This window comes from Oncorhynchus masou, chromosome 10 (assembly GCF_036934945.1).
Source record: "Oncorhynchus masou masou isolate Uvic2021 chromosome 10, UVic_Omas_1.1, whole genome shotgun sequence".
NCBI classification, from domain to species: domain Eukaryota; kingdom Metazoa; phylum Chordata; class Actinopteri; order Salmoniformes; family Salmonidae; genus Oncorhynchus; species Oncorhynchus masou.
Window position 1 is genome coordinate 13,122,459 of NC_088221.1, and position 24,163 is coordinate 13,146,621.

The 24,163-nt window shown below is 42.0% G+C and overlaps 3 protein-coding genes across 5 annotated transcripts; 1 reads left to right on the top strand and 2 right to left on the bottom strand.

Annotated features, from left to right (window-relative positions):
• The first annotated feature begins 1,303 nt into the window (after positions 1–1,303).
• Positions 1,304–15,109, top strand: LOC135547161 (polypeptide N-acetylgalactosaminyltransferase 5-like). Of its 2 annotated transcripts, none has more exons than XM_064975883.1 (10): positions 1,304–3,072; positions 3,194–3,360; positions 5,992–6,111; positions 6,279–6,414; positions 7,210–7,329; positions 7,783–7,900; positions 8,392–8,721; positions 9,305–9,385; positions 9,700–9,852; positions 10,206–15,109. In XM_064975883.1, the coding sequence occupies exons 1-10, from the start codon at positions 1,850–1,852 to the stop codon at positions 10,344–10,346; spliced, it is 2,589 nt and encodes an 862-aa protein (XP_064831955.1). In that variant the 5' UTR covers positions 1,304–1,849; the 3' UTR covers positions 10,347–15,109. The 2 variants fall into 2 exon arrangements, with proteins under 2 accessions (XP_064831955.1, XP_064831956.1); XM_064975884.1 differs by having other exon boundaries at positions 1,304–1,570.
• LOC135547162 (radixin-like) lies at positions 15,034–16,679 on the bottom strand. 2 transcript variants are annotated; one of them, XM_064975886.1, is made up of 2 exons: positions 16,106–16,679; positions 15,034–15,751 (listed from the first exon to the last, which is right to left on the bottom strand). In XM_064975886.1, the coding sequence occupies exons 1-2, from the start codon at positions 16,449–16,451 to the stop codon at positions 15,390–15,392; spliced, it is 708 nt and encodes a 235-aa protein (XP_064831958.1). In that variant the 5' UTR covers positions 16,452–16,679; the 3' UTR covers positions 15,034–15,389. The 2 variants fall into 2 exon arrangements, with proteins under 2 accessions (XP_064831958.1, XP_064831957.1); XM_064975885.1 differs by having other exon boundaries at positions 15,971–16,675.
• A 943-nt stretch (positions 16,680–17,622) lies between these two features.
• LOC135547163 (cytohesin-interacting protein-like) lies at positions 17,623–22,287 on the bottom strand. Its single transcript, XM_064975887.1, has 8 exons — positions 21,983–22,287; positions 21,466–21,515; positions 21,285–21,339; positions 21,039–21,141; positions 20,553–20,646; positions 20,255–20,321; positions 19,619–19,685; positions 17,623–19,387 (listed from the first exon to the last, which is right to left on the bottom strand). Exons 1-8 carry the CDS (start codon positions 22,163–22,165, stop codon positions 18,942–18,944), a joined length of 1,065 nt encoding a protein of 354 aa, XP_064831959.1. The 5' UTR covers positions 22,166–22,287; the 3' UTR covers positions 17,623–18,941.
• Positions 22,288–24,163: the final 1,876 nt, after the last annotated feature.

Sequence of the window (24,163 nt, forward strand, 5' to 3'; positions counted from 1 at the left end):
GCAACTGCTGTCTCCCTGTCATGGCCTTTGCGCCATCAGTACAGATACTAACATGAGCAGCATTTGGCTACATATTAGTGGAAAATATTTTAAAAAATATATATAAATGGACTGTTTGAAAATGTGAAGAAGAAAATGTTTAAAAATATGTGTTATTTTTTTATACATTTTTATTTTGTACCCCAACGGCATTGCGCGTACCCCCATTTTGGGAATACCTGCTTTAGAGGTTCTTCAAATTGAAACCCCTATACATTTTTCAAAGAAACCAATAAAATGACCCCTTTTAATGGATCCTCGAAGAACATTTGAAAAACCTTTTGAGGTACATTTTTTAACTACCCCCCCCCCCCCACATTATTATTATTAATGGTAACATGCATAACAATAACAACAATAACACAATATTTTAGTTCTCAGTGTTTATTATTATATTATAATTAAAAAAAATCTAAATATGAGGTAAACTCCCAGCAGAGCCCCAAGTCCAATGGATATATTCTCTGGCTTGTTGATGTTAATGTGTTGATGTTCTCCGTATCCATAGCCAGAATGATTTTGCAGTGCATGATCATCAAACAGGTTTCCTGTTGTATTCATCAGAGTTATAGAGAGGGTGATGTCTGTGAATTAAAACAATTCGAATTATACAGATGTTTAAAGAAGCTGTGGCTAAGTCATGCTGATGCAATTTACTTTCGGGGGAATCCAGGATCCTAACAGTGCACAATGCAGCCGCTAAATTTACTTTCCAATTCGCAAGAGGTTGAAACCAGATAACTGTATATAATGATGTGATTACATTTTACCTTTATTTAACTAGGCAAGTCAGTTAACAACAAATTATTATTTACAATGACGGACGCCAGCGGCCAAGCCTTGACCGGGACAATTGTGCGGTCTGGAATTGAACCAGGTCTGTAGTGCCACCTCTAGCACTAAGATGCAGTGCCTTAGACCGCTATCCCATGTATCTGATGCTGTCTGGACAGAATTAGTATGACATCCCATAATCGTTTGGTCCAGATAGCATCAGATACATGGTCTACACATACTGAGACAGAGAGGCGCTGTTTCGCTCGCACGGATGCTTCAACTGCGATGTATGCTTTTTTTCTGTCCAGGCGCGTCTTGGTCAAATAAATTATCAATATTTCAATATTTTATTTGAACGGGCAAGGAGGACCTGGCCCGCCCATAACGCTGGACCTGGGCCACACCCTCTTCCACGCCACCTTTCCTGTGCACTGAAACGGCTTGCATACAATTAAGCTATCTGTCCAATCACTGTGTGTGCTCTCAAAGTGCAAAGTTGAAATGTGTCGTAGACGGGAGGTACTTCCACGACAGAATAGGGGTAAATGTGGCTAAGAATTGAATGGATGTCTGTGGTTTTCTCATTCTCTTCAAGGAAATGATGTAATTTCTCATTCAAAGACATTAGTAGAGGGCAAGTAACAAAATGCAAGCTAATTGCATTGTATTCCCAGAAAAGTGGACAGCGCATGGATAAGCTACTTGATACATTGTAACATTCAGGGAAGTAAATGGACAGCATGGAATTTCACAAGTAAGTTTTACTGATACATTTTTGCGTTATTGTTTATGTTTTTTTTTGCTCCAGAATGCACACTAGTTCAATTAAGGATATTTGACAGAAGATTCCCGAAAGTAGTTTGGCCAAAGCAATCTTCTCGGCGTAGAATGCCACGCAGGCAATAGCCTACTACTACTATACTACTACCCAAACTAAAGAAACGAAGTTGAATGGGGGTTGATAAGTAGAGTATGACCCGCGAATGCATTAATAAGATACTGTGACATTATATCTAGATTTAGGCCAACTAAAATGAGGGCGATAAAGATAAGGAAATACTTTAGGGGTAGTGGGAGGGTACTTGCATTTGTTTTCATTGCATCTATTATTTGGCTGCTGTTCGATATGGCAGCGCTTCGCCTGTCATTAAATGACGTTAACAGCCAACTTTTAAAAGAAAGCGTAGTAAAGGAAAGGCAGGCTGTCAGACAGCAGGCCACGAAACGTACTAAGTTAGTGCATAGGGGGTTTAAAAATCCAGTACAGAGAGTAGACTTGGACCTGGACGAGGCAGGTAATAAAGATCCACTCCAGGATGAAAATAAAGTCCTTGAAGTGTACAGGAAGCGAGGACCCGCTGTCAAAAATGACCCACAGTTTATGGACAAAGTAAAATCGCATGAGCAACAAGGAGGGAATGCCCAACCAAAGTTAGAACGTGCTGTCATTAAGCATAACCAAATCGAGCGTGTGCATCATGTAACAGTAGACTTGAGTGTGCCTTTGAATACGAAAGCACCTGTCAAAGATCCTTTGCCCGTCAAAGATCCTTTGCCCGTCAAAGATGTGTCAAAAAAGGCAGTGGACTTGGTGCTGGAGGATGGGAAAGTAGGACCTACGGAGAGGGATAAGATTGTGGCATTCCCTGCAGCAGTAGGCTCAAACTTTACCAAAGTGCCACCTGGTGTTCAGGAAGGAAAACATGTTGAAACGCCTGCCTCAAAAAATACAGGAGAGAACCAAGAGGGAAATATAGACCTAGTGCAAAAAGGCAAAGAAAATATTGACTCCAAGACACAGAAGAAAGTCAAAAACTCACTTGAGCCTGGAAAACAAGAAAGCTTTATTAAAGACAAAGTTGCAGTGGACTACACAGTTAAACCTGTCAAAAATGATGTACTAAAAGGAGAAGAGGTGATTGTCAACAAAGAGGACAAACAGATCAATGAGCTTGATAAAGGTAACCCTGAAGCTCTAAAGGAGTCCGTACCACCTACAGCAAAGCCAAAACGCCAACAAGGAGTTCCCACAAATTCCACAGTTGTTCGAAACACAGGCGTCCACAAAGTGCTGGCATTAGACATGACCCAAGCGCCTAGAGATGCCAACGCAATTGGGCAATTTGGGCAAGCAGCCATGGTGCCCAGTGACAAAGAGCAGGAGGTGAGGAACCGTTGGAATGAGGGCCATTTCAACGTCTACCTGAGTGACCAGATCCCTGTGGACAGAGCCATCCCAGACACCAGACCTCATACGTGAGTCACACTGTTGCCTGGACCACACCATGATTACTTACTCACCCCCACACCCCTGTCACTCATACAGTATGCTAATGGTTAGTGTTAAGTAACCTCTCTTTCCATTGTTGTTCTCCAGGTGTTCTGAGAGTGTGGTCCATGATTACTTGCCCACCACCAGTGTGATATTCTGCTTTGTGGACGAGGTGTGGTCCACTTTGCTCCGGTCTGTCCACAGTGTCCTCAACCGGTCTCCACCACACCTTCTCAAAGAGATCATCCTGGTGGATGACTTTAGTGCCAAAGGTAAGAATGGGGAAAGGCTATAGAATTGTTTAGATATACAGTACCAGTCAAAAGTATGGATACCTACTCATTCAAGGTTTTTAAAATTTATTTTTACTGTCTACGTTGTAGAATAATAGTGAAGACTTATAAACTATGAAATAACACATGGAATCATGTAGTAACCAAAAAATTAAAATATATGGTAGATTCTTCAAAGTAGCCACCCTTTGCCTTGATGACAGCTTTATGTACTCTTGGCATTCTCTCAACCAGCTTCACCTGGAATACTTTTCCAACAGTCTTGAAGGAGTTCCCACATATGCTGAGCTCTTGTTGGCTGCTTTTCCTTCACTCTGCAGTCCAACTCATCCCAAACCATCTCAATTGGGTTGAGGTCGGGTGATTGTGGAGGCCAGGTCATCTGATGCAGCACTCATCACTCTCCTTCTTGGTCAAATAGCCTTTGTACAGCCTTTACATTGTCCTGTTGAAAAACAAATGATAGTCCCACTAAGCGCAAACCAGATGGGATGGCGTATCGCTGCAGAATGCCGTGGTAGCCATGCTGGTTAAGTGTGCCTTGAATTCTAAATAAATCAGATGGTATCACCAGCAAAGCATCATCACACCACCACCTCCATGCTTCACAGTGGGAACCACACATGCAGAGATCATCCGTTCAACTACTCTGCGTCTCACAAAGACACGGCGGTTGGAACCAAAAATCTCAAATTCTCAAATCAAAGGACACATTTCCACTGGTCTAATGTCCATTGCTAGTGTTTCTTGGCCCAAGCAAGTCTCATCTTATTATTGGTGTACTTTTAGTAGTAGTTTCTTTGCAGCAATTTGACTATGAAGGCCTGATTCACACTGTCTCCTCGGAATAGTTGATGTTGATGTCTATTACTTGAACTCTGTGAAGCAGTTATTTGGGCTGAAATTTCCGAGGCTGGTAACTCTAATGAACTTATCCTCTGCAGCAGAGGTAACTCTAGGTCTTCCTTTCCTGTGGCGGTCCTCATGAGAGCCAGTTTCATCAAAGCGTTTGATGGTTTTTGCTACTGCACTTGAAGAAACTTTCAAAGTTCTTGAAATGTTCCGCTTTGACTGACCTTCATGTTTTAAAGTAATGGACTGTCGTTTCTCGTTGCTTATTTGAGCTGTTCTTGCCATAATATGAACTTGGTCTTTTACCAAATAGAGCTATTTTCTGTATACTAACCCTAACTTGTCACAACACAACTGATTGGCTCAAAAGCATTAAGGAAAGAAATTTCTCCAATTTAACTTTTAACAAGGCACACCTGTTAATTGAAATGCATTCCAGGTGACTACCTCCTGAAGCTGGTTGAGAGAATGCCAAGAGTGCAGAGCTGTCATCAATGCAACGGTTGCCTACTTTGAAGAATCGAAAATATGTTTTGTTTAAAAAATATATATATATTTTTTAGTTGGTTACTACATGATGTTATTTGAGTTTTGATGTCTTCATTATTATTCTACAATGTAAAAAATAAAATAACCCTTGAATGAGGTGTGTCAACTTTTGACTGGTTGTGTGTGTGTGTGTGTGTGTGTGTTACACACATTTAATAGGATGTCTTTGGGAAGGGCTTTCCTGGTAAACAGTACAGATGGTGTAATAGGAATTTCCAAGTGAACAATGGAGAACAGCAGTCACAGATTTAGTCAACAAAAAATCAACAGGTAGACAGAAGGAGAGCAAATGTCTAACTGGCCTCTTGGAGACAGGCACTTTTCTATATACTTTTCAGACAGCACCAAATGTTCTGTAAACACAAGCCTGAGAAGCGTGTAGGAAGTCAATAACAAAGTCAGTGACTAAAATAAAGTGCATTTAAAATCGGTGTGTTCGCAGTCCTTGTACCTCCAGTCTGCGTCAATCATTATCAACGGATACTACAGAGAATAATCCTTAACATTCCACAAGTCTAGTGACCATCAACCCGCACCTTGAGTTTCACAAACAGAACACTGGAAATGGTGTGTATTACAGGAAGGGAAACTGTATAAATATGCTTAACATTGTGTTAAAGTGTTTTGGTTTTATATAGAGGTTTGTATATTTTCAGCCAGTAGTTTTGAAAGTAGTGCTCACAAGTGTGTACAGGGACCCGTTTTAAATCTTCAATGTCATCCATTTCGTATATGTTACGTCCAGCAATTCGTATGACCTGTTACCAATTCCAATTTATACAATATTTTACAACTGTGTAAGTGCTTTCACTATGAAAGGGATGAGCGTGAAACTCAATTGAACAAAATATTTGAACTATTGATTGTAAGGATTGCTTGGCTTTCTACACCAGGCGGCGATTAGATGTTTTGTTATGCATGTATAAACTGTAAAATTACACGTGGAGTTCAAAACATAAGGTTTAAAAAAATAACAAATACAGACGAGGTTTCCAAGATCTTGTTCATTCTCCTTTAATCGCTATAAACTAAATATGAACTTTATTAATCTTGGAGACATCTTAGAGTTTCCTGAACAGGTGACATCGCTCTCTGCCCAAATGACTTATAGCTTACAATTAGGGCCTGGAGTTTTTCCTGACCAGGTGTCATGGTCGGGAGGATAAACTCAGAGCTGTAAGCTTACTTGCCCTCAATCCACTCTCTCAGAATATCTCAAGGACCATCTGGATGTGTACATGTCCCAGTATCCCAAAGTACGCATCGTCCGTCTGAAGGAGAGGCAGGGCTTGATCCGAGCGAGGCTGGCAGGAGCCGCCATTGCCAAAGGTAACCAACCACATCCTGCCGTCACCGCTTTCTCATTTATTTGTTTGCTGTATAAACAAAATATCCTATACAAATAATCTCAATCCTGTCCTCCCATGTATGTGGCAGCCAAGCGTCCCTGTGGGTTTTGTGTTTGTCTTCAGCGGGTTTGTTTGCATTTCTCACAGGTGACGTTTTGACCTTTCTTGACTCGCATATCGAATGCAACGTGGGATGGCTGGAACCTCTGCTGGAGAGAGTGTACATGGACCGGAGGAAAGTGGCCTGCCCAGTCATCGAAGTCATCAGTGACAAGGATTTGAGGTAATGTGTTATTACCGTTATACATTATGCCTGCGTCAAAGAGCCCCATGGGCCCTGGTCAAAAGTAGTGCACTATATAGGGACTAGGGAATCCTTTGGGACGCTTCCTGGGCCTTATGGACAAAAATGCATATCAGGATAAATTGACTGAATTATCATGATAACTAATGATAAATTGAGTGATAAAAATGTATAACATTGATGTGTATCAGTTACTTTTCTAGGTGCCTCTGAGTGTTGTAGCTATCAATTGTCCCATTTAGTATTAGCAGCCTTATTCCATTCTCCAGTGTAGGCTGCTTATCGTAATTATGAGTAAAATGTCCTCGGCGTAGTCAGTTTGGTCGGTGTTAATCATTTTCGGTTTATGGTTCTAGTTTGAGTTATTATTCAACCTCATTGTCCACATTTTGGTCTGCCGGTACCCTGTGGGGGGGGCACAATGTCTCATAGTAATATTTCTAAAGGTCTATGCACCTAGTGGGCCATTCTCGCTCGGACAAAGCTCACTGAGCTGACTATGTCCCGAGTGTTGCAAAAATGTGCAACGGCAATGGTAGCTTTCTGTGTTACCTACATGTAACACATCATTAAAATGCTTTTATTCAATAGACCTTTGACCGCAATCCAGATCTGATGCAACATCCTGTTTACTGGAAGTCGGTCCTTGTAATGTTGATTTCAGGCTCCTGTGTGATTTAATCAGATTCATCTGAGTGATGTGCATTTAATTCCCTCATGCATTATTCCTCCAGTAGTGTAATATTTGGTTGATTATGTTTTGTGTTTTTATAGCTATGTGTTGGTTGACAACTTCCAAAGAGGCGTGTTCAAATGGCCCTTGGTGTTTGGGTGGAGCACGTTATCAAAGGACACCATCAAGAAGAATCGCATGAAGGATTCAGATCCCATCAGGTAGTGCTGTATTTCATTACACCCCTCGTGACTGTTCATTCACATAGTGATAGTTGCAGATGAGTTCAACAACATAAGGGCTCTGTTCCAAAACCATCAATCTATACATGATTGGATGGGTCAAAGCTAGGTTACGCTTACTTATTACTTTCACCAATCCAACCAATTGAGATCAGTGATTACTTGGAAGGGGCCAAGGTCTGACTCATATCCTGATTCCTTTGTGAGAGTTGATAAGACCTAGGAGGAATGTTTTTGTATTCTTCACTTTCTCAATCTTTTTGCTAACTGGGATGTATTCATTAGTGTACACTGTAGCAAAATGTTTTGCAACAGAAAATTAAAACAAGTATTTGTAATTGGACAAGTTCAGGTAGTCCTTCCCTGTTTCAGTCCATTTTCTTCCGTTTGGTGCCTAATGAATACAACCCTGGACTGTGTTTTGTTCCTCAGATGTCCTGTCATGGCAGGAGGCCTTTTCTCCATTGATAAGAAGTACTTCTATGAACTGGGCTCTTATGATCCTGGCCTGGATGTATGGGGTGGAGAGAACATGGAGATCTCTTTTAAGGTAAGTTGTAGAACTGGGCGATATGAACAAAAGTCCATATCGCGGTAAATTGTCTGAATTGATGCGATAATGATAAATGGAAGGTTTACTTTTAACATTAATGTGCACCCCAGTTGTTTTTGTAATGGTAATTTAAACCAGAGTTTGCTATACTGCTACTTATTGTAATGAACGATATCAGCAAAATGCCTGGGTTAAATGTGTCTAATTGCCGGTTTATCGTCCCAGCTCTAGTCATTTGGGCACATTTTCCCATGTTTTATTAGCGATTAGTCTGTTTGCAGATCAATTTGAACAAGAGGTTTGTTATTCGACAAGCTGTCCCAGGATTACACCGTTAACTCTGACTCAAGGCTGCTTCGCAAATGGCATCCTATTCCCTACATAGTGCACTACTTTTGCCCAGAGCCCTATGAGAAAAAAAAATAGGGTGCCATTTGGGATGTTTCTCAAATGATCTGATCACACCCTATGTTGTTGTTTTTTTGCAGATTTGGATGTGCGGAGGTGAGATCGAGATCATTCCGTGTTCCCGAGTGGGCCATATTTTCCGAGGCGAGAACCCATACAAGTTTCCCAAGGACAGGCAGAAGACGGTTGAGCGTAACCTGGCCAGGGTGGCAGAGGTGTGGCTGGATGAGTACAGGGACCTGTTCTACGGCCATGGATACCTCCATCTGCTGGATAGGAGTGTCATCGACATTGGCAACCTCACAGACCAGATCGAACTCAGGAAGAAGCTTGAGTGCAAGAGCTTCAAGTGGTACCTGGACAACGTGTACCCAGACATGGTCGCTCCACTGGTCAAAGCTGAGGGGCTGGTAGGTGTACTTTTTTTACAGTAGTAAATCATATTAATGGTTTAGGTTTACAGTATGATGCTCAAAGCGTTTAAATGGTATGTGCCTTATTGCTGCAGTTTATAACTACGTTTGACACACTTCTAATCATTGTCTTTTACTAAGTTATTATTACTTTTTTGATTCATCAATAGGAATCTAGTTTTTGCTTTTAGGCTGTTTACCTTAGACCTATATCGCATTGTTGCTCTTTTTCGGGGAAACGTTTTTTACTCTTACTTTGTTTGTTTCTCCAGTTAAATTATCCCTCATTTCGATGTTGAGAGACAATTGTACTTTTTTTCGGGGGGGTGGGGGGGGGGGTTGTTTTCTTGTCTCCTCTCAATGCCTCTAACTCAGACAGATGTCAATTGTCCTCTTATCTGAACAAAGAGTGGCTGTCTCGTCAGGCTTGTGACAATTCTGTCAGCATTTGTTGAAGGCACAGAAAGAAAGAAGCCTTTCCACTGTCAATACGGTGCAGTGACACTACCTATGTAAGCACATTTTATGACTGCTCTAGGCATTGTCATGTGATGTTATACCTGTGATCCTCCTTTGCTAGGTTTTCAATCGTGGAGTCAGAAAATGCCTCGCTCTGCAGGATGGCTCCCTTGCCTTTGAGACATGTGATCTCAGCAAGCTGGTAAATACTCCCAGCTTCCCCATTTGATATGAAATGCTTTTGTTTAATGGCTATAACACATGGCATAGCTCCAGATGTGCCTACTATGGAATTCCTGTTTAATTCAACACACACCCAACCGGTCTCGAAAACCCCCGTAGTTGTCATGAAGTCTAATTTATATGATCGACACTAAGGATGCGTCCCAAATTACACCCAATTCCCTAGATAGTGCACTACCCTACGGGCCCTGGTCAAAAGCGGTGCAGTATATAGGTAATAAGAGAGCCTGCATCCCTAATTGCAAACTCTACCCCTCTGTCCCTAAACCTCAGAGTCAACACTTCAATTACACCTGGATGAGGCACGTTCGCCAGAAGGATGTCTGTGTCACTGCTCATGGCAAAGGGATCAGTCTGGCTCTGCAGCCGTGTGACAACACCAAGCCACAGCTACGATGGCTCCACAAGGCCACAAACTCTGCTCTGGTAGGTTCACTTTACAATGGTTGTTTTCTGAATCTTGGTTTTGAGGTAGAGTATTAAGTCATTCCTGAGCCAAGCCGCTTATAGGTGTCAGCGTTGCATGCAGCATATTTCTAGTGTGTGAGGAGGAAATTCAGCACCTCTTTGGTGGATGGCAGATGTTGAGAACGGCTTCTTTACTGTTGAAACCAACTATTTTCGTCCCGTCGCTTTCATCAGGGTTTTTGCACATGAATTCGCAACACCTTGGTTGGAGCGGGAGGTAGCCAGCAGTGTTCCTTTCAGTTGCTGGATGAAAGTTACCGTTATGCAGATGGTGATTTCAGTGGTATTCCCCCTGTGTTCTCTTTGCTCAGGTGGAGCACCTCATAGCGGAGCATAGTCCCCGGCGTCTGTGCCTGGAGGCTGGGGCTCTGGATGACAGCATACAGCTGAAGGAGTGCCAGTCTACCAGTCCCTACCAGAAGTGGCAGTTCACACATTACCACACTGTGTGATGGGAGTACAGGGTTACAGCACTGTGCCTGCATTAGAGATTGACACTAAAGTACTTGACTGTACTGTATGCATTTGGATGTGTTCAGTGTATTTCTGCAATGGGATATGCATGGTGCTGCTGGTATGTTGGTGTGAGGGTGGTGTTGGGACGTGCAATGCTTTTTTACTTCTCCTTTTTATCACGATCAAGCTTCACTTGGAATTTTTAATTTTTGCATGACTGAGGCCCCGGAATGATTTGAAAGGACAGCTGTTACACAGTGTAATTACAGTTTTGTATTTGATGGCATAGTTTACTGGTGTAGGCTATACAAATAAATAATAGTTGCATACTCGTATACAGTGGCTTAAGGAAGTATTCACCCCCCCCCCTTAGCATTTTTCCTATTTTGGGGGGGGGTTGTATCATTTGATTTACACAACATGCCTACCACTTTGAAGATGCAAAATATTTTTCCTTGTGAAACAGACAAGAAATAACTCAAAAAAACAACTTGGACATGCATAACTATTCACCCTCCCAAAGTCAATCCTTTGTAGAGCCACCTTACGCAGCAATTACAGCTGAAAGTCTCTTGGGGAATGTCTCTATAAGCTTGGCACGTTTAGCAACTGGGATTTTTGCCCATTCTTCAAGGCAAAACTGCTCCAGCTTCTTCAAATTGGATGGGTTCCTCTGATGTACAGCAATCTTTAAGTCATACCACAGATTCTCAATTGGGATTGAGGTCTGGGCTTTGATTAGGCCATTCCACGACATTTAAATATCGCCCCTTAAAACAACACTTGAGTGGTGTATCAGTATGCTTAGGGTCATTGTCCTGCTGGAAGGTGAACCTCCATCCCAGTCTCAACTCTCTGGAAGACTGAAACAGATTTCCCTCAATAATTTCCCTGTATTTAGCGCCATCCATTCTGACCAGTTGCCCAGTCCCCGCCGATGGAAAACCATCCCCACAGCATGATGCTGCCACCACCATTGGGATGGTTTTCTCGGGGTGATGTGTTGGTTTTGCCCCAGACATAGTGTTTTCCTTGATGGCCACAAAGCTCAATTTTAGTCTCATCTGACCAGAGTAACTTCTTCCATATGTTTGGGGAGTCTCCCACATGCCTTTTGGTGAACACCAAACGTGTTTGCTTATTTTTTTTCTTTAAGCAATGGCTGTTTTCAGGCCACTCTTCCGTAAAGGCCAGCTCTGTGGAATGTACGGCTTAGTGGTCCTATGGACAGATACTCCAATCTCTGCTTTGGCGCTTTGCAGCTCCTTCAAGGGTCTCTTTGTTGCCTCTCTGATTAATGCCCTCCTTGCCTGGTGTGAGTTTTGGTGAGCAGCCCTCTCTTGGCAGGTTTGTTGTGGTGCCGTATTCTTTCCGTTCTTTACTAATGGATTTGATGGTGCTCAGTGGGATGTTCAAAGTTTCAGATGATTTTTTTTTTTTATAACCCAACCCTGAATTCTCCACAACTTTGTCCCTGACCTGTTTGGAGAGCTCCTTGGTCTTCATGGTGCCCCTTGCTTAGTGGTTTTGCAGACTCTGGCGCCTTTCAGAACAGGTGTGTGTGTGTGTAAATATACACTGAGATCATGTGACACTTAGATTGCACACAGGTAAACTTTAAAAAAAAGTGACTTCTGAAGGTAATTGGTTGCACCAGATCTTATTTAGGGGTTTCATAGCAAAGGGGGTGAATACATATGCACGCACCACTTTTCCGTTTTCATTTCACTTCACCAATTTGGACTGTTTAGTGTGTGTCCGTTAAATGAAACACATTTAAATTACAGGTTGTAATGCAACAAAATTGGAAAAATGCCAAGGGGTGTGAATACTTTTACAAGGCACTGTGTGTACGTATGTATGTGTATATAAGCTCTGTGGTTTACTCAAATTGCTGTGAGCTTGTTTATAGAGGGTGTGACTCTCTTTAGCTTTATAGCCTACAGTTTACTTGCCGTTAGTCAACACCTCTACTAACTTTTCTGTGTGTGCCAGCTCATGCTTTTCACTAGTGTACTGTTGTTTTCACTTTGAGGTCTTTGGTTTTACATGCATGTTCACCAGCTTTGCAAAAAATGAATTCTCATGCCTTGGCAAATCAATCACGAATGTGATTTTTGATTATTTACATGAGGACTTGTACCAAGTATGTTTCCTGCAGATGTCCTATATACAGTTGAAGTTGGAAGTTTCAGGAATTGTATTTCACAATTCCTGACATTTAATCCTAGTCCCTGTCTTAGTTCAGTTAGGATCACCACTTCATTTTAAGAATGTGAAATGACAGAATAATAGTAGAGAGAATGATTTATTTCAGCTTTTATTTCAGCTTTTATTTCTTTCATCACATTCCCAGTGGGTCAGAAGTTTACATACACTCAATTAGTATTTGCTAGCATTGCCTTTAAATTGTTTAACTTGGGTCAAATGTTTCAGGTAGCGTTCTACAAGCTTCCCACAATAAGTTGGGTGAATTTTGTCCCATTCCTCCTGACAGAGCTGGTGTAACTGAGTGAGTCAGGTTTGTAGGCCTCATTCCTCACACATGCTTTTTCAGTTCTGCTCACAAATGTTTTTCTAGGATTGAGGTCAGGGCTTTGTGATGGCCACTCCAATACCTTGACTTTGTTGTCCTTAAGCCAACTTTGGAAGTATGCTTGGGGTCAATGTCCACTTGGAAGACCCATTTGTGACCAAGCTTTAACTTCCTGACTGATGTCTTGATGTTGCTTCAATATTTCCACACAATTTTCCTTCCTCGTGATGCCCTCTATTTTGTGAAGTGCACCAGTCCCTCCCACAGCAAAGCACCCCCACAACATGATGCTGTCACCCTCGTGCTTCCCGGTTGGGATAATGTTCTTCAGCTTGCAAGCTTCCCCCTTTTTCCTCCAAACATAACGATGGTCTTTATGGCCAAAGAGTTCTATTTTTGTTTCATCAGATCAGAGGACATTTCTCCAAAAAGTATGATCTTTGTCCCCATGACCAGTTGCAAACCGTAGTCTGGCTTTTTTTATGGCGGTTTTGGAGCAGTGGCTTCTTCCTTGCTGAGCGGCCTTTCAGTTTATGTCGATATTGGACTCATTTTACTGTGGATGTAGATACTTTTGTACCTGTTTCCTCCAGCATCTTCACAAGGTCCTTTGCTGCTGTTCTGGGATTGATTGGCACTTTTCTCACCAAAGTACGTTCATTTCTAGGAGACAGAACACATCTCCTACCTGAGCGGTATGACGGCTGCATGGTCCCATGATGTTTAGACTTGCGTACAATTGTTTGTACAGATGAACGTGGTACCTTCAGGCGTTTTGGAAATTGCTCCCAAGGATGAACCAGACTTGTGGATGTCTTGGCTGATTTTTATCTTGATTTTCCCATGGTGTCAAGCAAAAGAGGCACTGAGTTTGAAGGTAGGCGTTGAAATACATCCACAGGTACACCTCCAATATACTCAAATTATGTCAATTAGCCAATCAGAAGCTTCTAAAGCCATGACTTAATTTTCTGGAATATTCCAAGCTGTTGAAAGGCACAGTCAACTTCATGTATGTAAACTTCTGACCCACTGGAATTGTGATATAATGAATTAAACTGTCTAAACAATGGTTAGAAAAATTACTTGTGTCATGCACAAAGTAGATGTGCTAACCGACTTGCCAAAACTATAGATTTGAACAAGAAATTTGTGGAGTGGTTGAAAAATGAGTTTTAATGATTCCAACCTAAGTGTACGTAAACTTCCGACTTCAACTGTATTTTAGCACTCTATTTGACCGCACAATTGCCCATATTCTGTTTCAGTGCCAGATGGCTGGATATTTTATGCCACTTTGATTTAATGTAAATAGATCTGTTCTGTCCGTGTACCATTTTTACTGTTTGAAATATCATTTTGATGTACAAATTTAAATGCATGCAGTGTGCATGAGTCTGTGTTGGCATTACATATCACAGAGAGCTTTGCTAAAGACATCTGACATTTTCTTTGAGATAAAATAGTATTGCATTATGAGTCAGCTCCGGGTTGAAGTTTTCCCTAGGTACAGATCTGTGATCAGCTTCCCCTCCCCAATTCTAACCTCAATGATTAGGGGGGGACATTTCAAACTGACCCAAGATCAGTGTCTAAGGGCAACTTCACCCTTCACTTTATGGCTCGCCTGGTATAATAAGAGCTGCTTGTTTTTTTACTATGGTTGTAGGTTTAGTGCATACTGTATGTACATTTCTTTAACAATAGAGGGAACTGTTGATACCAAAGATGAATGATGGGATTTTGTTTCTCCAAACTCACACACATCAATGTTAATTTCCTTTTAATGAATAGATATTGTAGTTTTTTTTCCAAATTTATGCAACAGATATTTCAGGAGAACATGTACACTGTACTCATGGAAATATTACAGTATGGAAAGATATGTCTGTTACAGTGTTATAGGGGTTTAACATTATTAGTTGGTTCAGTTCTTATAGCCTAAGGTGAACGTGTGTGTATACATTTTTAAATAGCAGAACTTTACATATAGGCTTGATCACCTGAAATTCAGATTTGCAGTGCTTAGCAAAGTGTATTGAAATGTTTACAGGCCAGGAGCCCCTGGGGGATGCAAGTTGTAATGTTTTGCTAGTAGGGTTATTAGCTCTCCAAGCCTCTTAAATTTTTTTTACTTTTTTTTAATCTGCTTATCAAATACCTGCCTTACATAATCAAATGTTCCCCACTAATTTTCTAATTAAATAACAATACTACTATGCATATTGAGCTCCTCTCAGCAGTTATTCCAAGTCTGTGAGAACTCTTTACATGTCAATCATTCTTTTGGCTTCAGTGGGGACTTAACGTTACAGTGAAATGTCAATATTTGAAATATGACACACTGAAAATCTGTTAGGATTGTGTATTAGACAGACTTAACCAACGACGACACGTGACCGTTATTCCAATTTGCATAGCGACTGGTTTAGCATGCCCCCATCCAGCTCCATGCAGTTGAAGTGAAGCTGCACCATCTTCAAGATATTAACTTGATGTAACGTTATAGATTCATCCTGGACTCAAACTCGTCGATCTTCTGGCGAGTGTTACCTTTGCGTATCTTCCTGTAGGAGACGGTGCTATATTTGGAACTGGTGTTGTGGTCGGAGGATTTCTGATGACGGGACCGGCCAGACTTCTGTCCTTCTGAGGACTGGGAACTTGTACCCTGACAGGCCAGGGAATCCTGGGAACCTTTGTCTGTGTCCTCCTCATCCTGACTCGCACTGTTGGGCTCGTCACCAGAGGAGCATGGGGCCTCTGCCGCCCTGTATAGCTGAGGTTCCTCGGGTACAGGCGGAGGAGTAGTAACAGGTGTCTGCTCCTGTGTATCTTTCACCTCCATCTTGTGTGAAGCAGAAGCTTAAATGCAGAAGTACACATTTGTCACTTGTTCTCAGAACAATTTTAATGTTCTGAGTTCTCAATGTAGTACTAAATAATATAAATCTGCTTATAAATGTGGTTATATGGTAATTTTACCAAAAATATTCATTGTGGAATGAATGTGCTGGATTATCGATACTGACAATTTTACTTTGATTGTATGGAATATTCTCCATATAATGCTGAGTTCCTTACCTTTGTTCATCAATGTGTCCTGTCTTCTATGTTTTTGTGGCTCTGCAAGTGTTTGAGTTGGGATTTGTGCCAATGTTTCTGTCTGGGGCTGTCTGGAGTGTCTGGCGGTGTGATGTGGCCCAGTATCACCCTTACCCGAAAGAGCAGGGCTCCGATGTTCTCCTCCTTCCGTGATGGGATCTTTCCCTGTTCCATTCTCCATGACTACACCGGCTGTCTCAGCCTTGAGTAGGCTCACCTTCCCATTCTGGGGTTGAGCTGATTTCTCGTTGGACCCACAGACCAAGGGACAAGACCTTCCTTCCCCATCTAATGGAGCATCACCCTCATCATAGAACACAGAGTCATCTCCCTCCTCCTCCTCCAGAGACTGGATGGCTCCCAGACTCATCCCACTGATGATCTCCACCACCTGAGATGCCACCCTGTTTGTATTCCCGTCCCGGTCCAGTGGAGGAGGATTGCTCTTTTCTCTGTCCATATTTTTTTTTTTTATCTCCCTTTTGTGGTGTTGAAATAATCAGACTTCTCCGACTTCATCAATTGTCCACCTCCTTTTGATTTTTCCCGACGAGCATTTTGACGTAGCAGTTGCCAGACCGTTTTGAGCGTCTTCAGCCGGCCAATGCGGTCATCCATTGTGGTCATCCAATCAAAATATTCATTCTCGGTCCTAGTTATCCCGTTGGCTAGTAAGGGAGAGTACGATCCTGCATTTTAATCAATGATGTGAGGCCGAGCTGTCTTTTTTTTGTGCTAGTGTGCGATGTAAGCATGTTTGAGCCAATGAAGAACAGAGGTTTTGTGTTGGACCAACAAATGGCTCTTTTGTCTGTGTGACTTGGACAAGTGAACTGATTGTACAGTATAATCCATCCTGAGTGACCACCTCCCCTGTGCCATTCTGAGACCAGATGAACGTTCTCCTGTAGGTTTACTCATGTGGAAAGCAGGGTAAGCTATGGCGTTGAGGGCACATGTTGCATGCTTAAGGGTCCCTTAAGCGATGGCAACAAGCACACCTACCATTGCTGGCTAAGTTGCATCATTTCATATCACGTATGACAGTAAGTCGCTTTGTATAAAAGTGTCTGCTAAATGAATATATTGTCATATAGTTGTTGTAAAAAGAGAATATAAGGTTTACATTCTGTATGCTCTCTAATTCTCATTTTAGCAGCTCTTTTCTTTGTTTACTGTCTTCTCATTTAACTCCAAGCTAACAAAGGAAGGATAGTCTATCAGTATAGAGCTGTAGCCTGACCACCCTGTTAACCTCAGTCTAAGCTGTTAATGCCCCCCACCTCTTCTACGTTAACATATGGAATTTTTTAAGATGGTCATACAATGGATCATTTAGCTATTTAATTTTAAATTAAGACCCCTTTAGCCCCCCCCCCAAATAACTTAAATGTTGTTTTTTTTAAATAATTTGGCCTTTACTACTATAGCCCATAGAATCTCACATTCATAAATAGCAACAAACAAATCATGAGGAATGTTTAAGTGTCTGTCCTATATCTAGAAGATATAAGAAAGCTCTGTGTGTGTGTGTGTGTGTGTGTGTGTGTGTGTATACATTTCTTTTCACCGCAAAACTACTTCCATTTGTTACTACGGGTTACCTTCACAAGTGTCAGGACTCGTCTGGAGGTCATAGAGAAACAGAACACCATGTTTTTATTGAGGGGTTAATCTGGTCTACCCTGATCTGGAAGAATAAGCATGGAGTGCTTTGGGATTCCAATCTTCTGGTGTAGGTCAACAGTATATGTACATTTCCTTTTAACAGTCCTACTTGTATTTCACAGACACACTTATCAACAGCAATTTACAGGAGCAAATGGGGTTCAATGCCTTGCTCAAGGGCACAATGAGATGTTTCACCTAGTCAGCTTGGGAATTCGAACCAGAAACCTTTTGGCTCTTAACCACCAGGATACCTGCCTCCCCACTTCGAACCCCACTGGCATCACATTTGGCAAGATATTGTGAACCTCATTCTCCTTTTACAGTGTGGCATTGTACTGTGTGTTCTGATATAATTCCAAGTCCTAAGCATTTAATGCTTGCAATGCCATCTAGTGGATGTTAATCAGTTATTTTTTTCACTCACAAATGTACTTAAATAATAGAAGGCAGTATGAGAGAGAATATGTAAATAGTTGGTTCCTAAACTGTCACTATACACTTTATTTGTGTAAAATTATAGTCAATTGTCTTCAGGGAATTTTAAACATGTCTTTTGAATCTTAATGAAAGCAGCAAATGGCACACATCAAGCATACATTCAAAACAGTCGAGTATCATTCCATGGCACTCTGTTAGAATGCCATGAATTAGAGGGAAGACAGTTCTTATTTGTAGTATAACTATCAAGACTGAAAGTAAGTTGTAGATAACCTGAAACGTGGGTATGGGTACAAAAATAGTCTAGAAAGTAGCTCCTTCTCTGCCCACATCCTGTTTTGAACTATGAAGTTAGCTACCTGGTTAAGAACTCACTTTTGACAAACCTGACAGACCTGCTGCTAAATTATTTCATTGCATCCATCAAATATGCAAAGCATAACACTTCTCAAGTTATATACAAGCAAAATATTGAATTGAGGAAAATCATGGCTTTTCATGCATAGTTGTCACCCTACATACAATGGTAACATTTTTGGAAATGGCAAGCACAGTCTGCACACACATGAACTGAGTTCCTGTGTTCTATATTCCAAATAATTGTTACCGTTAAGGATTAATGCTGTTTTCTCATTATGAAAATTGTGCATCACGTATACAGTATCTATAGATAACTGAAGGCCTTTGTCAAAGGGATATTTCTCTTTATCCCAATAATGTTCACTGAGTGGCTACTCCTGAGCCAGGGGCACAGTGTCCATATTGGCAATGCTTCAGTCTCCAGCAGGAAATGTTTGTATTGAACATCAGACACAGACCTACTGTGGTGTTCGTTCATAGGTCAGGTGTCCTCCTCCTCCACTGAGTGGTTGAATCCAGGGATGAACTTCAGGATGTGTTTGCGGACACTGGCTCTCCTAGCCTTCCTGGGGAGTGTCCCGAACAGGGAGGAAGCTCTGGAGGGGTCCCAAGAAGAGGAGGAGAGGGAGCCACTGCTGCCAGCCAGGCTATCGCTACGGGGACGGCTGAGGCTGGCCAGGGCCCTGGGCATTTCCTGGGGGAAGTCTGTGGAGAAGAAGCAGCTATCATCTGGACTGGCCACATTGCAGGGGCTGGGAGAGCTCAGATCCCCAAACACACTGGCCAGGTCACTGTCCTCTGTCATCCCACTCCGGCAGCTACTGTCACTGGAGAAACGGTGGCCACAGTGGTCACTGTGTCCAGACGGCGACAGTAGAGACATCAGGGAGTCCATAGAGGGGTGTAGAGAATTGTCATTCAGGTTACCTGGAGACAAGGGAAGGGCAGTTAGTTGACTTCTCCAACCACAGTATTCATGTGCACTGTGACGGTTGTGGTTGATTGACAGGACATTTTTATATCAATTACTTCTCAGTTAATGCGTTACAATGACAGTAAACGAAGCTCGTTAATGCACCTCAGCGTTTACTTGTCATTTTCACATCAGCTAATGAGACAGGAAGTTCTGTGGTTTCACAGCTGGGCAAAACCCCTCACCTTGCGTAAGGCGTTTTTCCTGTAATGTGAGTGCTTGCAACTCCACCCATTTCTCTCCCAGGGTATGCTGTGTGGACAAAAAACATAGAATGACATGATAATTAAACATGATTGACTCCGCTAGACATGATTGAGGTCAGCTATACAGTACTGAACATAGCCTCTATAATAGTGTGTTTCCCTGTGACCCAATTAATCTACATTAGGAATTGTGTAGTATACTTAAGCAATAAGCCCAGGGAGTGTGGTATATGACCAATATACCACGGCTAAGGGCTGTTCTTACGGACACAACGCAACGCAGAGTGCTTGGATCTAGCCCTTAGACGTGTGGTACAGTATATTGGCCATATACCACTAACCCCCGAGGTACCTTATTGCTATTATAAACTGGTTACCAACGTAATTAGAACAGTAAACAGTAATGTTTTTATCATACCCGTGGTATATGGTCTGATAGACCATGGCTTGCACCACCCAGTTTCTAATAGCTATATGGAACCGGTCTTTAGTTTTGTAATGTGTGCTCTTTTTATGGGGGGTGGAGTTACATGGTACTGCACAGTGCACACCACCCATATTTCCCACTATGATCTGTTATTGAAGCCAAACATCCGCCCTGTCAGAGAGACACACCTTGAGCAAGCTCATCTTCTTCTCCAGTTCAATCCTCTTCACCACCGTCCCACACACCGTCTCCATCCTGAGATTACACAGGGGCAAGATGAGCACAAGCAGACATACACATCCTACTGACCCTTCTAGAGGATAGAGTAGCTTTATGTTTCCTAGAGGGAGCTATTCAGCAAGGTTGAAACCAAGGCTAATGCCAATATCAAGGTTTTAGAAGCTTTTTTATATGTTGAACGTTTTTCTCACATTCTTCGGAGTTACAGACAGTAACCCTTTGGGTGTCATCGCTGGTTTTACTCACTGTAAAAAGTTGGTGGATTCTCGAATCAGGTCAACGATGTGCTGATGGGTCGACCCCTCAATGCTGACCCCATTGATGGTGACGATAACGTCACCTACATGCACAACGGCAGCGAGAGGAAGATAGAGAAAGAGAGAAAGCGAGAGCGTGGGAGATATGTTCAAAGGGTTAACACGCTAACAACCAATCTTAATCTCGGCTGTGGCGCTGGGAGTTTGACTGACCCAATATCAGCATTTTAGAATGATTATTTCTTGCTAAAGATATTGTAACGGAAACGTCGACCACAATAAAATGCTTGTGGGAGAGCGAATGAGAGACAGCGAATGTGAGTAGTTAGGCGTCGACATGTTGGCCTTTCTACGCGTGAAAGTTAGATGTATTGTAATGAGTGTAGCGGGGACATCTCTCTGTGTGGAAACTATACTTGCACAGCGTTGAAGCCGAGTCTGGGCCTCTGGGAGAGGAAGTGGGTGGGTGTCTCACCGGTGGTCAGGCCTGCACTCTCAGCCGAGCTATCGTCCTGCACCTTGCACACAAATGTGCACATCTCCACCGCAGTGCTGTTCTTCAGCTGCACACCATATGTCTACAACAAGAGGAGTCACACTGTCACTAGGCCAGACTGACAATGCAGTGAAAGCCTTTAAAAACTTTTTTTTTAAATGTATTTCTTAATAATAAAAAAATTTTTTTAAATAATTGAATTTGAAAACGGATGAAATGTCTTACCTGAATTTCAAATCCAAATGTCTCATTGTCTTGCTTTTGCATTATGACAGTAGTCCTATATGTTCAGGAGAAATGGGGTTACAGTCTTGTCCTAACTATGGTTATTAAAGCACAAATTATGTATGTATCATAGTGTTAACAGTATAAATGTTATTACAGATGACAGAGGGCTTGTATTTACCTCTGAGGGTCCGAGTAATCCACCAAGGAGTTTGAGCGGGTTCTGTTGGACTGGAGAGTCAAATGTATATTTCATATATTTGTACAGTATATATTTTAGAAATACAACTGTGAAAATAGCTGTTCTCAACCTGGTCACAGCACATGTATTTCATTCCATGCAAAATAGACTAGATGGACACCAGTCTCTTTATATTCTCGGTAAGAAATTTGACATATTTTCATCGTAAACATATGCATCACAGGTATTTTTTCCCTAAGTATATTTCCTGCTTAGTGAACTAGTTTGTCCAAAAAATTTAAATTTGTCAAAAGGCTTTTTGTCATTGCAAGTTCTCGGTTTTGTTGTGGTTGTACAGTACATGTTAATGCAAACCTCTCTGATGCCACTCTGAAACCGTTTCATGTCGTCTCTACTAACATCAATGACCTCTAAGAATACTTATAGCGTACATGACAATTGATATACAGAGTAACTGTTAACTCTATCCTGTTTCTCTCAAAGCTTTCTCGCTAACCTGTTTCCAGCCTCTTGGCAGAGTCCCGGGAGTAGTCCCCCCATTCTGACTGGGTTTGTCATGGCGTCCCCTCAGAGAGCCCCGATACCATAGATGACCCTTCTTCCGCGGAGAGACCTCCATAATGTAACTGTCCTGGCTGCCCTGTCGCTGGAGCCCATTGAAGTTCGTGGTGGATTGCATGGTGGAGTGGAGCTCGCTCCTTCTTCACAGCGCCATAGTGTAGCTCTGGTACAGCTAGTTCAGTAGAGTAACTGCATGTGTTGTGTATGTGGTGTGTCCCTGCCACTGCTGCGCAGCTTAAAGTAAATGTGCCAAAGCGGAAATCCACACCATGCGATTATGATGCTCCTGTGTTAGCCAATGACAGCCCTTTGCTCACTTTCTTTCCACCCTTTTGTGTGTCTTTTTATTTTTCTTGTGTACCGTTTGTCTGCTCTGCTGTGGCCAAGAAAAGGAAAATCGGGCATACTTTTGTTTTTCTCTTTTCAAAACAGCCCCCTTTTCTTGTGCAGTCTGTGCGATTTGATTTATGGTCTGTCAGAAATCAGCAATGCATGAAAAACTGCCACCTCTGTGGTCTAGACTAGCATCAGCACCTGCTTCCACTCACTCCAGTTTCTGTTTTCTGAATGAGTTGGAGTCAACCTGAGCCTCTCTGGTCCACCAAGCAAAGAGATTTGTCTTGTGAGGACAGACAAAAGCAGGCTTTCGCTCGGAGCTAGAGACTTGCTTTACAAACACACAGCTTGGGTCAATGGCTCGAAGGCATCAGACATGGTTTGATCCAAGAGGAAATCACACACAAGGCCAACAGTCAAGACTCAAATCAATGTCAGATATGTGATGTGTTGACAATTTTTCTATTCTTTGATAGTGAAGTATTTTTTTCCTCATACATTTTTACAAGATAAACTATATGTATTTTATGATCGTACAGACAGTACCTTGTCCATTCAAGCACCCCAGAACTTTGTGTTTGAGACACAAAACAAATTCATTAGTAATTAGTCAAACAGGAACATCAGAATGTCCCACACTTAATTTTTTTCTTTTTAAAGTTCACCCTATGGATGGGCTCTGGTCAAAAGTAATGGATTTATGTAAGTAACAGGTTTCCATTTGGGACAGGCCCAATATGAACCCTCTGGTAATACCCTCCTCACGAAACAGACCAATGAACAGCAGTGTTGCCTCATTGCATTCCCCTCTGGCCCATTGCACGTGTGACCCTTAGCAGTGCCAGCGACCAAGCTCCCACGGGACTGTCTGGCCAATAGAATCTCCCTCCACTGTAACACTGTACAGACAAGGAGATCTTCCCAAATGGCACCCTATTCCCTATATAGTGCACTTCTTTTGACCAGGGCCCTGGTCAAAAGTAGTGCACTATTGGCAGCCCAATTCTGATATTCTTTTCCACTTATTGGTCTTTTGACCAATCACTACAGATATTTGTTACAGCTGATCTGATTGGTCAAAAGACCAATTAGTGGGGGGAAAAGGATCAGAATTGGTCTGCCTGTCTAAACGCAGCCTAAGTAAGAAATAGGGTGCCATTAGCGACGCGTCACATGAGTTGCAACAAGAAATGTAATTATAATGGTTGTCACCCTTAACATATTGCAATACCTCACCATCAAGACAAATGTGTAGAACAAACTAAAAAAAAGTCCCAACATATCCGCACTATTTCAAATTTTAGATGATGCCGATCGGCTTTAAGTTGCTGGGATATTAATTGACCAATTATCTGAATGTAGGAAGTTTACAGTCAGTTGTTGAAATAGGCTTTGCCTAGTTGGAGATTCACTCCTGTCCTGCCCTTCAGTGTGAGACTGGAGCAGTGGAGTTTTATAAAGTGTGTGTACTACTGGAAGTGGTTTTATGACACAGTTTTATCTCAACTCTGCAGAACATTCAAATCAATTATTTTTGAGCACATTGACACTTTCTCAGGAAGTCACTTCACCATTAAGAAAACCAAGCCTGACTTCTGAAATGTAAAAAAAAAGAAAAGCCAAATCTAAATGAACACGTTATGACTGTCCATGTTCGCAGTCACTGTGCCGTAGAATCGAATGGAGAGGCAGTTAAACCAAAGCACAGCACATTCAGGAGCGGCTGACTCAGATGAGTAGTGCTGCAAACAGCCAAGGTGGCAATGCTTACTTCCTCCAG

Coding starts and splice junctions, on each gene's coding strand:
- LOC135547163 (XM_064975887.1), bottom strand. CDS start 22,165: ATGCAATCCACCACGAACTTCAATGGGCTCCAGCGACAGGGCAGCCAG. Junction 21,142..21,284: donor CATTTGGATTTGAAATTCAG/GTAAGACATTTC, acceptor CTCTTGTTGTAG/ACATATGGTGTGCAGCTGAA. Junction 19,388..19,618: donor GGAAAAACGCCTTACGCAAG/GTGAGGGGTTTT, acceptor CCTTGTCTCCAG/GTAACCTGAATGACAATTCT.
- LOC135547162 (XM_064975885.1), bottom strand. CDS start 16,451: ATGGACAGAGAAAAGAGCAATCCTCCTCCACTGGACCGGGACGGGAAT. Junction 15,752..15,970: donor GGACACATTGATGAACAAAG/GTAAGGAACTCA, acceptor TCTGCATTTAAG/CTTCTGCTTCACACAAGATG.
- LOC135547161 (XM_064975883.1), top strand. CDS start 1,850: ATGAGGGCGATAAAGATAAGGAAATACTTTAGGGGTAGTGGGAGGGTA. Junction 6,112..6,278: donor AGGAGCCGCCATTGCCAAAG/GTAACCAACCAC, acceptor CATTTCTCACAG/GTGACGTTTTGACCTTTCTT. Junction 6,415..7,209: donor ATCAGTGACAAGGATTTGAG/GTAATGTGTTAT, acceptor GTGTTTTTATAG/CTATGTGTTGGTTGACAACT.